General features: G+C 36.9%; 1 protein-coding gene across 1 annotated transcript in view; it reads right to left on the reverse strand.

Moving 5' to 3' along the window:
- The window catches only part of TMEM131L (transmembrane 131 like), a 170,306-nt gene that overhangs the window by 58,277 nt on the left and 97,478 nt on the right, over positions 1-14,551 (reverse strand). The window contains 9 exon segments of the mRNA XM_020993980.2: positions 935-1,044; positions 3,668-3,809; positions 4,120-4,237; positions 5,824-5,893; positions 6,584-6,754; positions 8,617-8,770; positions 9,673-9,772; positions 10,805-10,913; positions 12,779-12,837. Of these exon segments, the coding sequence (XP_020849639.1) occupies positions 935-1,044; positions 3,668-3,809; positions 4,120-4,237; positions 5,824-5,893; positions 6,584-6,754; positions 8,617-8,770; positions 9,673-9,772; positions 10,805-10,913; positions 12,779-12,837 (1,033 nt within the window).

The following is a 14,551-nucleotide window of genomic DNA, read 5'->3' on the forward strand; positions in this document are numbered from 1 at the left end:
AGATATGTGTGTGTGTGTGTGTGTATGTATACATATACACACACACATACACATATACTACATATACACATGCTTATATACACTTATATATATATGTATATACATATAATTTTATTTATATGTAAATTTTATTTCATCAAATTAAAGTAGTTCACATTTTCCTGCTGCTCATGCTAAGTGGAATTTTTAAAACGTGTGCTGATATTTTCTCATTCAGAATTAATTTTTATAGAATCATTACCACCAAGGGGCTGAAAGCATGACCAAATTCCAGTGAGAGCTGCATTGCAAGGGCACCACAGAGAGTGTCAAATAACAAACATCATTAGAACAGGGGGATCAGTTACCACTTTAAAAACTAATCACCACCAAGGGGCTGGGAGCACGAAGGTCACTCAGTGCCGGGGCACAGAAGTTAACCTGTACTGCCTACATACAAATAAGGCACAGACTTAACTTTAGAAGGGACCATAGAGATTCCTCAATGACAGGTAAGGAAAATGAAGCCCAAGGTTATACAGCTGAGATTTGAACCTATACCCTTTAAGTTCGAATTCAGTGCTCCTGTACGTCCCCATTCTAGAGAATAATCATGAAAGAACTAAGTAGTTTTTCTCCACATTAATAATAGGAGTTCCTTCATAAAGCTGAATGATAATTATAATGATCAATCAAGCTTAGAGCCCAAGGAGAGATGTGAGGACCCACCTCCCTCCGAGACACTAGGCGTGGCCCACTGCATACATCATCAGACTCAGTAAATCTGCTGAATGAGTTCTGCTAAATTGTTTTATTCTTTGTTACAAGGAATGACTCTTTGGGTAGGTGGGGTCTGGGAGGGAAGGCGCAGAATACGTTTGGGAACCAAGGTGACACAAAAACAACGCAAACTTTGAAAAAAAATTAAGTTTCTTCTTAAGATTAAGCACTTTACCATTTATGGAGCAGGTTCAATGCCCATTCAGGTTCAGGATACGAAGACAGAGGGAGCAGCTGCAGGGTAACTGGGAAAGATGAGGGATTCCTCAGCACAAAATATTTCACCTAGACAGTTGAAAATTTTAAATTAAAACACCTTTATGTGATGACACTGGAGAATTAGATTGGTCAATTTAGGAACAGTGTTCTAGTCCTAAGAGGGATCATTCCAATCCAATCCAATCCAACAAGCCTTTAAGTCAGACTCTGTGCTGGGGGAGGTTTGGAGGAGTAGAAGTGATACACAAAAACAAAAGAAAAATAATCCCTATCTTTAAGGCCCTCCCATTCTCCTGAGGAGTGAGGGATGCACCATTGATAGACAGGTCAGGAAGACTCAAATCCTGAATTCAAATCTGGCCTCAGACACTAGCTGTGTGACCCTGGACAAATCACTTCACTCTGCTTGCCTCAGTTTCCTCATCTGTAAAATGAGCTGGAGAAAGAAATGGCAAACCCCTCCAGTATCTTTGCCCAAAAAAAACCCCCTCAAATGGGGTCGCAGAGTTGGATCCTGGACAAGTCATCTCACCCTGTTTGCCTTGGTTTCCTCATCTGTAAAACGAGCTGGAGAAGGAAATGGCAAACCACTTCAGTCTCTTTGCCAAGAAAGCCCTAAATGGGGTCAGAAAGAGTCGGACACAACTGAACAACAGATAATTATATGCATAATCACTTCAGGAGGGAGAAGATTAACAGTCAAGAGCATTCAACTGGTGCCTTTTACAAACAGCAAGGTCTGTTTCATGTTCTGTTTGTTTCTAAACATAAGAGAAGGGAGGACTACGGTAAAGAAACATTTTGGACCCAAGAATAATGAAAATGAAGTCACTGAATCAGGCATGCTACACACCAAATGGGTAAGGGATGGGGGATGGAGGGAGCCTATTCATGATTGTGAGATCCTAACATATTATGAAATTTAGTGGGAAAAATTTCACTTTATAATTTTACAACATGGATGCACGTCCACTGGAAAATAACAGAACAAATTACAATATATGAATTAATGAATACTGGGCTATAGGAAATTACAAAAGGGATCAATCTGGAGAAACATTTAGAGAATCAATTTGGAAAAAAAATTTATATCAAATGATGCAGAATGAAGTGAGCAAGAGAACAATTGATATAATAATATAACTTTGAAATACCACTGTACTCTAACCAATGCAATGGCAAATCATGACTCCAGAAGACTCCCACCTCTTGGTCAAGTGTTGATGGGATTAGAGGTTCAGAATGAGATACTCATTTTATAACATGGCCAAAGTGAATTTGTTTTGTTTGTCTGTACCTGTTGTAAAGGAAGGCTTTTAGGGGGAAGGAAAGAGGAAAAAAGGGTTATGAGCTGGGAACAGGTGATTCGTGATATTGATGCAAGAAAAAAAAATCCATGAAATAGAAGATACACAGAAGGGAACAGAAGGTACTTCAGAAGGGGATATAAAGGGCAATGATGTTATCATCATGTTAAATTTAACATAAACATCAGAAAAATGAGCTACATGTAACTGAAGTTTGCATTTTCATACACAGTCTTCTTTTTCTATTCTTTGCATATTGAAAAGTTCAAGTCTGTTAATTCTATAATAAAAAAGAAACCTTAAAAGTTTTTTTTAATCATTTGCCCAGTATTCTCCCACAAGGTAAGAGCTGGGAATGCAAGAATTTTTAGGAATCTTGGGCCTCATTTGAAGAAAAATATTAATAAGTTGCCTTTGCTCAGTCAAGTCCAACTCTCTGTGACCTCATTTGGGGTTGTCTTGGCAAAGATACTGGAGTGGCTTGCCATTTTCTTCTCCAGATCATTTTACAGATGTGGAAACAGAGGCATACAGAGTTAAACGACTTGTCCAAGACCACACAGCTACTGTGTGTCTGAGGCCAGATTTGAACTCAGTGAGTCTTCCTGATTCCAGTCCTGGCACTCTATCCACTGCACCATCTCGCTGCCCATCAACAGGTTACAAAGCAGTAATAGCTTGAGCTAAAAGAGAACTGAAAACATTAATGTTTATTTTCTTAATCATTTCTGTAAAAGGGATAGGACCGGAACAGGGTCACAAAAAGCTAGGATGTGGCTTTAATATACTTCTCTTTAATTCTGCCTCATTTTCTATCCACTAAAACCACACTTTTGCAAAAATGAAAATAAAAATAAGACAAGAGTCATTTTAAAAAAATAGGCATGGTGCCTAAATAAAATCAGACCCTGCTTGAACATGTATACAATATAGAAAAGAAAGGTGACTTCCAAACTTTATTTTTTTAAGGCAATTGGGGTTAAGTGACTTCCCCAGGTTCACACAACTAGTAAGTGTCAAGTATTTCAGTCTGAGGCCACATTTGACTCAGGTCCCCTTAACTTCAGAGCCAGTGCTCTATCCACTGCGCCAACTAGCTGCCCCCCAGACTTTTTAAAAAAATAATTTCACGCCCTATTCTTGTGATTTTGTTTTTTTTCTTGAGTTAATATATACATCAAAAGGTTAGATAAATAACACATTTATTTTTTAGAGTAAATTTAATTTTTTTTAATACTTCGTAGTATTCTCTGGAATAGTGAGAGGCACTGAAATTACACCTATGCGCACGCGCGGGCGCGCACACACACACACACACACGGTCTGTGTCTCTGTCTCTCTCTCAAATCAATGGTATAGGAGATAAAGAACATTATCCTCACCATACTGGTTCTGAGGGCAGATGCACTGAAGTTCAATGTAAGACCTGGCTCTGTGATTAAACGTGGCAAAGAGGAAGTAAATGACCTCGATTCTCGAGATTTCTTTGGATAAACAAATGGAGTCATTCCCAAAACACTCCTCCTGTTTAATAAAGAAAAAGTTTTATGCAAAATGTAAGCCTACTTTCTGCCAGGTACTATGCTAAGTGCCAGGCCCCCTAGAAGGACCCCTCACCCCAACACCTGCCCCCCAAAAAGTAGGTATTTAATAAATGCTTATTGATTTGTAGGCGTCCTTATTTCCACGCATTCACATATTTCTGGATTTCAACTTCTTAAATGTAAGTCAACCTTTAAAATTTCATTACAGCAAGGAGAGTACTACATAAAACAATAATTTCATAAAGTATACTAATGATAAAGGAAAGTGTTTGTGAAACCTTTGGACATACCTGCAGACTTGACCACTTTTTATCTTCTGCCAGCTCTGATACAATTTGTTTGCAAGCTCAGAATCCACCTTCGGAGTAGAATGGTTCAAAGAAAAGCTCTCTTGCCAATGAGGACTTGCTGGAAACGAAATCAAGCTCTTTATTTGCAATAAGAGAAAACACAATTCAATTTAGTTTATACTTAAAACTAAGCAGCCCATGATTCCCAGAACTACTTAGCCACTGAATGACCAATATGGAAGACATCAAATATTCTGAGAATGTCAGCCTTCTCTACCATCTCCTATATATTCATTATTAATATCCTTTGTTCCAACAGTCAGTTAGATTTAATATTGAATTATCTAAATTAAATCATCTAGATTATCCATTTTGACCAGAGCTTCTTAATTTGGAGCAGTGAACTTGTTTTTTAAAAATATTTGAAAAGTGTATTTCAATATAATTGGTTTCCTTTGTCGTCCTATGTATTTATTTTTACGCATTTAAAAACCATACATAAAATACATTTAAAAACACCATTCTGGGCAAAGGTCCATAGTTTCACCAGACCGCCAGAGGGACGTGACACAGAAACAGTCACAGACCTTTGATTTATATTAACTGTACAGCACTGTGTGTAGTGGCCTGGCCTTGAGAATCAGAGTCCTGGGCTAGGTTTCTGTCTTGCCTCTGACACATACTTGTGGTATAACTGAGGTCAAGTCACCAAATCCCTCAGAAGCTCTCGGTAACTCTCTGAGGCTATAAACTGGCAAACCAATCAGAATGTGAGGATGGCTTTTCCAAACAGGGAATTCCCTACACCTAAGAAAGCACAGGTCTTAATTCACCTCCAAAAAATATTTCAACAAAATGTTCAATTTTATTGTAATCACGTATGACAAAAAAAAGTGTCTGTGAATCTACTCTATCTTTTAATTGTTCTAACTGTGGAATTTTCATTAATTTTAGTTTTAGCATTAAATTATTATTTATTTTACATGCAAATCTTACTTGCCCTCATCATAAGTTCCCAGGGTACTTACTATTTCACTGCCAACAAGAGTGCAGATCAATAAATGAGCATAGCTGGGCATGAAAAAAAGATGGTGCAGCTACTTACACAAGACAAGTATACCTGAAGTACTTGGTCTAAGAATGTTATTGCCATCTTTTCTACTATTTCTATAGATCTCGAGAGGGCAATGTTAAATCAGTATACAATCCTAATCCAACTAATAAGTTTCTGAACGTGATGGTTGCTTGGAAAATGATTATTTTGAATTAGAGGTTTGGAGAAAAGTCTGGAAATGTCCCCCATGCCAACACTACAGTCCTCACCCAGATTTAATCCTTGTGAAAATGGCTATTAACTGTCACAGAACTAGCCTCCCAACCTTGGAGTATCACTCTGAATCCTCTTTTATATCTGTCCAAAACTTTGCCAGGTGGGAACAGAAGACTTTCAAGGTCATATCTAAGGAAATACGTTACCTTATACATGAAGCCAAGGCTTCTTGACTGCTCTTTATTAAAAAGAGGGCCTAGTAAGGATTGGATGAACAGATACATGTACAAGAGCTTTGCAAATGAATAAAGGATGGCACAAATTTAAGAGATTCTGATGCAACTAAATGAATTAACATAAAAGAGATGACTACCCGTTTGCTATGCCCCCCATCCAATTTCAGCTCTAACAGCAAGACTGAATAAAATACTTACTTCTATTTAACTTTTCCATGTAATAGTGCATTCCACAATGGGCTACTGCCTCAGAGACCAGACTCCCTGCCTAGATGGAAAGGCAATAAATAATTAAAAAAGGAACACCAAAGTGACACACCCCAAAGCACTCACACATGGAACATGTTTGCTTACATCTGTAGTAAACACCTATTTCTCTGGAAATTAGACAATGAGAATGCTAAAAAATCAACAGACTTCTACCCCATCCAAATTATACTTTAATGATAGATGACAACAAAATAATGTGTTATTTGAAAGAATGTTTGTTCTGTTTCATGAGGTCAGTACAGATTTAATTCCACCTTCCTACACCTTGTAGATCAACAGCGCTTTGCAGTGGGAGTCCATCCCCAAAGAGATGACCTCAAGGAATTAACTCAAATAAGATTTACAGATACCTTCTAAACCAAAAAAAAGTTAAATTCTTTTTAAGTTAGGAGTATTTTGTTGTATTCCTGTTCTCAGAAAACCCGATAATCCAAAATTGATTAGGAAAACTAACCTATTAACTTCTTTCCATGTATTTGTTTACATCATTTAGTCTCTTTGAATTGATATCAAGTAGAAGTCAGTGTTGTAATACTGCTGGATTTCAAACCAGTATCAAAGAACGTAACCCTCTTTTACATAATAGCCAAGTACTGACAGATAACAGAAAATTAAGAGATCTCAAAGAAGTCTAATCATACACATCAAACCACACATACATACACACAATTGTCTGGTAAAACAATACCTTGGCCGGAGGTGAATAAATCTGGAGAGGTATTACAAACGTGGCGCCTATGTTTGTGGTCAAAGACACATGGGTGAACATATTTACTGCAGTGTCTTTAATACCAAGTCTCAAAGAAAATATATTCCAACATCCTGGAGGTAGAAATAAGGGGCCAGTGAAATTCTGAATCTAAAAGGAAAAAAACCAAAACAGATTTTTTTCTACAACTAATCACCATTAAAATCTCACCTACAAAAGGATATAGTATCTAAAACCTCCCCTTCGAGATTTTCCTTTTAAAAAGTTGTTTCCAAACTGAAAAGGAAAGACTGAATAAAATGGCTTGTCAAATTAAGTGTGAGGAGATCAAATACTTTAAAACACATCTGTTTGAAACTTCCTATCTTATGCCCATTATTTTAAGGAATGGTCATATAACTCCATGTTAAGTAACCTAAAAGCTTTCATCAATGGCAGCATTTTCCCCTAACACTATACTGCATTGATTTATTCTAGCAGACCCTTTTTTACTGAAGAATAATTTTCTTAATGATAAATGTTGGAGAAGATGTGGGAAAACTGGAACATTAATACCTTGTTGGTGGAGTTGTGAAATGATCCGACCATTCTGGAGAGCAATTTGGAACTATGCCCAAAGGGCTAATAAAAATGTGCATACACTTTGACCCAGCAATAGCACTTCTAGGGCAATATCCCAAAGAGATCATACAAATGAGAAAAGGACCCACATGTACAAAAATATTTATAGCAGCTCTTTTTGTGGAGGCAAAGAATTGGAAATTGAACGGATGCCCATCAGCTGGGGAATGGCTGAACAAGTGGTGGTATATGACTGTAATGGAGTACTCTTGTGCTATAAGACACAGACTTCAGAAAAACCTGGAAAGACTTGTATGGCCTGATGCTGAGTGAAATGAGCAGAACCAGGAGAATATTGTACACAGTCACAGCCACATTGTACGATGATTAATATTGATAGACTTAACCCTTCTCAGCAATACAAGGATCTAAGCCACCTCCAAAGGCCTCGTGATGGAAAATGCTATCCACATCCAAAGAAAGAACTGTGGAGTTTGAATGCAGATCAAAGCATACTATTTGCTATTTTTTCTTCTGTTGTGTTTTGTTTCCTCTTTCTGGTGGTTCCTCCTAATGGTTTTAATTCTTACTTACAACATAACTAATGTGAAAATATGTTTAATAGGAATATATATGTACAGCCTATATCAGATTGTGCATCATCTTGGGGAAGGAGGTAGAGAGGGAAGGAGAGAAAAATTTTAAACTCAAAAGCTTATGGAAGTGATTGTTGATAATTCAAAATAAATTAATTTAAAAAAATAATTTTCTTAGTGCAAATCATAAATCAAATTTGTTATTTCCTGAAATCCTGTATTTACATTAATAACTTCTGACTTTATGTGATCAGAAAATATTCTTAACCACCCTCCCCCCCCAAAAAAAAAGGCTCTGGATTCATGCTGTTACAGAAAAACCCACAACATAATTTACAGCTCCTTATCAGGGATACTTCTCCTCTACCAACAGTGCTTACGAAAAAATCTAAGTGCAGCCAATAATCAGTATTATTTTTCACTGTATACTTAACGTATTTTTTTCTCCTCACAAAGTGATCTCATTTTACACAATTAGACCAACAATGTATTTTGAAACATTTTTTGGTTTAAAATCCAACATGTTCAAAATTTATACTGCCCCAAACCCCCAAAAAAGAACCACCACCAACAATCCTATGAATGGGCAGTAGGTCATGTAATCTAACCCTCTCATTTCACAGAGAAGGAAAATGAGAAATCAGAAGTTAAGGGATCTGCCAGGATCCAAACCATATACTGTCTTCAAACATACTGCAACATGCTGCTTTCCAAGACCATCTCCTGAAACAATTATTTTGAAAATACGAAAAATAATATACCTCTTTTCTTAAATGACCATACACACAGAAAGGTGTTTGTAAGTGCCTAAGCTAGAATGAAACTAACTTTGAAAAAAAATCTGCACATACTTACCTTTAAAATATGCCTGGTATCCTTGGGAACAAGCACATTATTTATAACAACAACAGGACTAAAATGATTAGTGTACCAGATTGACCAAATTCCGGATGCATTCCAGTGTGGCTCAAGGTGAAACTGGACTGCAGAAGGGTCAATGGCAAAATACCTGTGAACAGACACACAGAACACAGGGATTAGTCTCAGGCTTCCTGCTAACACTCTGAGTGAAGGGTTGGCAGTGATCTCACTCTTAATTTAAAAAAAATCAGACATCCTAGTTAATTGGGATTGGATTATTTGGTCTGTAGATAATCTGTTCCCCCACTTCTTGATATCCTCCTATGGCTCAGCTATTATTGTACAAAATAGAACAGGGAGAGACAAAAAGATACCGATCAGTTAATCATTCCAGCTTTAAAGAGGGAGCTAAAAATTATTTTAGCAGCTTTACTTGAGGAGAGGCTAGGATGAAAATCTCACCTTACAAAAAATAGATAGTTATCTAAAATGTCCCTAAGGATTTTCCTTTTAAGAAGCTCTTCCCTAACTCTTACTGAACAGAATTAAGAATGAATTAACCTGGGGCAGCTAGGTGGCTCAGTGGATAGAGCACCAGCCCTGGAGTCAGGAGGACCTGAGTTCAAATCTAGCCTCAGACACTTGACACTACCTGTGTGACCCTGGGCAAGTCACTTAACTCCATTGCCTAGGCACCTCTCCCCCCCAAAAAAAAACTCAACTAAGAATCCCTACTAGAATTGTTGGAATGTGGGGGGAGCTAGGTGGCGCAGTGGACAGAGCACCAGCCCTGAATTTAGAAGGACCTGAGTTCAAATCCAGCCTCAGACACATAACACTTACTAGCTGTGTGAGTCACGTAACCCCCATTGCCCAACCAAACCCTCCCCACCCCCAAAAAAAAGAATGAATTAACCTGGTGCCAAAAAATTCATAACCTCCTTCAAGGAAGGGGCTGCTTTATTTTTATCCTTCTATTCCCAGTACATTGAAGAGAGCTTGGAGCAAAGGTGGTGCTTCATAAATGCCTGGCTGATTGATTCAACCTACCCTTGTACCACAGGGCGAGAGAGACATGCTTGTAATGCGGCCATGCTTTTCGGATTTCTTCCTTCCCCATGATAATCAGTTTCACTGAGACATGATGGAGCTGTTTGGAAATGGGAAGAAAAATCAGGGTCAAGCGCCCATCTCTTGGTTTCCACTTACGCTTTTCCTCTTTAATAACTCAGCCTATTACCTGTGTGTCTCCTTTGCAAAGCCTTCATGCCTCTAGTTTATTTTCTTGGAGAAAAAATTAAGTTCCACATTTCATCTTTTGTCCATGACAAAGCCCTGCTTTTTCTTAATTAATAGCGGAAAAGTCCTTAGGCCTGATAGGTACAGTAAGATGGGGGGGGAGGAAATGAAACTAAACTGGAAGAATATCATAGCATAATAGCATAGCAGGACACTGGAGGAACTGAGCAGCAAAGAAATAAAATCTAAATGGTATGCAAGGGTTTTTTGGGTTTTTTTTTTTTTAATGGTGGTATCTTTTGACTATTCTGTCATTTAATGCCCTGTCTATGAAAAAAGAGGCAAAGGTGGGAAGGAAAAAAAAGAATGCAGATCTGAAAGTAAAATGGAATTTCAAAAAATTTTCTTATGGGACAAAGTACCCTAGAAACCTTTGATTATTCTTAACCCCTGACCATTGCTGCATTAAGAGTTCCAACACAAAATTTCTCATAAGGAATGAATATAAAATAAATAGCACTGGCATTCTTTCCTCATGGAAAATATTCATCCCTGCACAATGGGAATCCAACTCATTATCTTCCCCTTACGCTAATCTGCAGTTATAAATAAATCACTCCATAGAGACGACAATAATTATCATCATTATATTACCTATACAGGCATACTCTGCCTAACATCATTATCTGGTTCCCACAAAAATGCAGCTTTAGGTGGAATGACAAAACAGGGAACAGTTAATCTCAAGGGAACAATATTCCAAATGGGTGATCAGCTAGTAGCATCATGGCAGAGTTTGAAGACATTACAGTAAGGTTTGGTCATTACATATTTATGGTATTCTTGGGAAGCAACATTAGTGATAACCATTCATTCATGGGGGATATGCTTCGACAATAGAAGTAAACAGGAAACAGTTGCCAAACACATACAAATACTGTACCTTTACAAATAAAAGAAGCAATTTTGGTAAAATTGGTTGTAGAAGAAGGTAGCAGGACTGGTTGAAATTGCAGAGATAAAGAATCTCTTTGTGAGAAATGATGTACATCCTGAAATAAAAGATAAATATCATTGACATCCTTGTTGGAAGATGGCTATTGAGTATATTATTTTGTTTCTACATTTTTAAAAAGGAGGCAGAGAAACTTGAAGGATGCAGAAATGGAAAACAAAAATGATTGGGGGAGAAGAGGGTGGGAAATCATAGATCCTAGCAGGAAAGATTCAGACATGCAAAGTGACAGCTAAAGGGTGACCCAAATTATCTAGGCAGATGAAGAAGCAGCCTGAGGGATGAGTGTGAAGCTATTGCCCAAAAGATAATTAATTTCTGATATTATGGGAAAGCAGCCGACTTCATTATCTCTCTCTAAAAAGAAGGCCAAAGCAAAATAATTCAAGGAAGAACAGACTTGGACCAGAAAATGAGGGAGACTGTGATATCTCCTATGCTCAAGTCAAAAGAATAATTTAGCTATTCCTTCTGTCCAGGTTCCTTCTGATTCAATTGTAAATTTTAAGGTTCTCTGACATTGCACTTATTAAATAGGAAAATTAGTTCTATTCATCATCATCAGCTTTGTCACCATCCTAAGTCTTCAGTACTTCATCAAATTCAAATGCTCATCCATGTGTACACTATTCCCTTCTATTGGTGCAGATCACACTGTCTCATTCTGTGTAAGTCTTGCCCATATTTTTCCATAACCTAACATGTCCACCCCTTACCAGAGAAAGAGCTAACACACTGGGGGCTTTCCTCTAAGTCAGGATATTTTGTGGGTACCAGTGGGACACTCAGGTGTGCAGCTGCATCTCTTTGCTCTCACGACCTTACTTGCCTCCTTCCTCCTTTTCTGACCGTGTATTTCCTCAATAGTATCCCTTAAGCCTGAGAGGCAGCATGGTTTGGTGGATAAAGGCGCTGCCCTTGAAGTCAAAGACCTCCTGTTCCTTAATGGTTTTTGTGACCCTAATGAAGTCATGTAACTCTCTCAGAGTCCCAACCAATTCTTTAAGGATATGTACAAAACAGGTTTTGATCTGTCTTGGTAGAAGGAGTTTTCTCACTGGAAGCTCTAAATACCAATGAAATCATAGGTCAAGACACTCCTTCATGCCCCCAAAAAACTCCTTTTTAGTCATGAGCATCAACATGACAATAATGCCTTGTATATGTATAGCACATTATACAAAATGCTTTCACATATACTTTATGTGGTCCTCAAAACCCTGTAAGGTGGTCATTATTAATCCATCAATGTCTATTAAATGGATAAGGAAACTGAGGCCTGTCCAATGTCCCAAGGTGACTAACAAGATGAAATGGAATTGGGAGTCAAGTACAGGATCATTTCACTACACTTTTCTCTTATCAGTAATAAATGATAAACATCTGTTGATAAACTTAGATGGATGGATGTATACATGTAATCTGTAAAATGTACTTTATTTTCTACCAAGTCTCTTAATTTGTTTATCTTAACCAGAAATATATTTTCTCTAAGTCATACATCCTCATTTTCTAAATTATTATCTGAGAAATCATGATATAAAAGTGGACTGCAAAAAAAAAAATTAACCATAGGATAAATAGGCTGGAACATCCTTGAGAGTCTGTATAGTTATAGTATTACTAACTACTGACAAAATCCACATGAAAATCATCCAAGAATAAGAGAAACTACCCTATATTTTCAAGATGTGCAGAAAAAAATCCATCTATATAACCTCCCTAGGAAGGTTAGAACAAAAAATGTAACTAAAAATGACTGTGTTAAATGTACATTTTGAAATGCAAAAACACACACACACACACACACACACACACACACACACATTTTTTACATATCTTGTATGTTACAAGATAACATAAGAATACCGAGTTACAAAAGAAAGCCAACAAGTAAATTACCTGTATCCATAGAAGGCTGTTTCCTGAATGTAACACATACATATTTACTGCAGAGTCATCTGTCAAAAACAATCAGAGTAACTGAATTAAAACAAAGTTCTCTTAATTTTGTATCTTTTTATAGGAGTTACTGAAATAACATTGTACAAATTTCTGTCAAAGTTGTGATAAAGATTTCTTCATTGAAATAAAAATTGGGATTTTTTTTTCCTTTAACACAGAAGAAAAAGACAGTTATCACAGGCTACCAAATTAATGAAAAACAGCAAGTGCAGAAATGATAGACTTGAGATTTATGGTCAAGAGGACAGTCAATCTGACCAAATGCATTAGCCTCAATAACAATCATCAAAAGATGTAGCAGATACTTCTAAGACAGTGACTATTAGGGCAAGAAAACAGAAGGGAAAGGAACAGCATATTAAGTGCCTGTTACGTTTTGCTTAAGGACATATGACTTAAAGAAAATATTTTTTTGGTTAGTATAAACAGAATTAAAAGACTTAGTAGGAAATTAACTGCACTGAACAATTAACTCCGAATTACATGTACATATATCCATCTAAGTTTATCAAGATTTGTTTATTCACTTATTACTTCAAGTTCTACAAATAACCAGTTTTATCCGTCATAATCCTATGTATGTTCTTAGCACTATATACACAATATCTCAATCCTCACAACCACTCTGGCAGTCTGGTTCTATTATTATCACCCCCATTTTACAGGAGAGGAAACTAAAGTAGTAGGAGGTTAAGTGACTTCCCCAGGGTCATACATCTCATAAGTATCTAAGGATAGACTGGAACTCAAATCTTCTTGATTTCAGGCCCAAGTGTCCTTTCCACTACACTACAGCTGCCTTTAGGAAGCAACACTCTTCCACATAATGATGGATTAAAATTGGGCACAGTATCATAAGATACTACACACGGCTTCTCAACTCCTTTTGTGTTCTAGCCTTCTTTGGTAGTATGGTAAAACCAATATACCCCTTCTCATTATCATGTTTTCAAATAATTCAAAGTAATATTCAATTTCAATTAGAGGTTCTCAAAATACTATTTTCAAATAATTCAAGGAAACGCTAAATTTCAATTAGAGGTTAGTGAAATAAAGATGCCACTTTTTCCCATCCAAGTTTACAGACCCCATGAAAATTATCCAAGAAATCCTTATAGGCCCCAGGTTTAAAAAAGAAAAGAGAAGAGAAGAAATGAACCTGCATGATAATAATCTAAGACTGCCTACAAAATGCTGGCTTGCTTTTAAGTCTTAACTTGTCAAAATTTGATACGTGGTGGATTTCTCCCCTCTCTTTAAATGCTAACCTTGAATAACTTAAATAACTAAAGAAAACGCTATCATTCGTGGTAAAGAACAAATGCTTGCCTAATGGGCGTAGAGATTATGTGTCAAATACTTTGCAAACTTTAAAACACTATAATAAAAGTTAGTCATTACAATAATATTTATTTATTGAACCACTACTGTAAATTACTACAAAAAGGGCTAAAAAATTTATACTGTCACCAAACCCTGTCCCTAGAAATGGTACTGATTCCCTTCTTCCAAAATAATGTAAAATACAGGTTTCTGATTGAATCAATCAACCAAAAATAGGTATTTCTGCATAATGGAGCTTATGGATGAAAAATGGTGTTTATCCCATTAAAGTACCCAGAAAGTTGAAGACCATAAATTTTAAGGGGCGGTAAAGTTAATACTGTTAGGCAGGACTCAAATTTTCCAGGGTCAAGCTTCACAGACTAC

The sequence above is a fragment of the Phascolarctos cinereus genome, unplaced genomic scaffold, assembly GCF_003287225.1.
Source record: "Phascolarctos cinereus isolate Bilbo 61053 unplaced genomic scaffold, phaCin_HiC Scaffold_9;HRSCAF=440, whole genome shotgun sequence".
NCBI lineage: Eukaryota > Metazoa > Chordata > Mammalia > Diprotodontia > Phascolarctidae > Phascolarctos > Phascolarctos cinereus.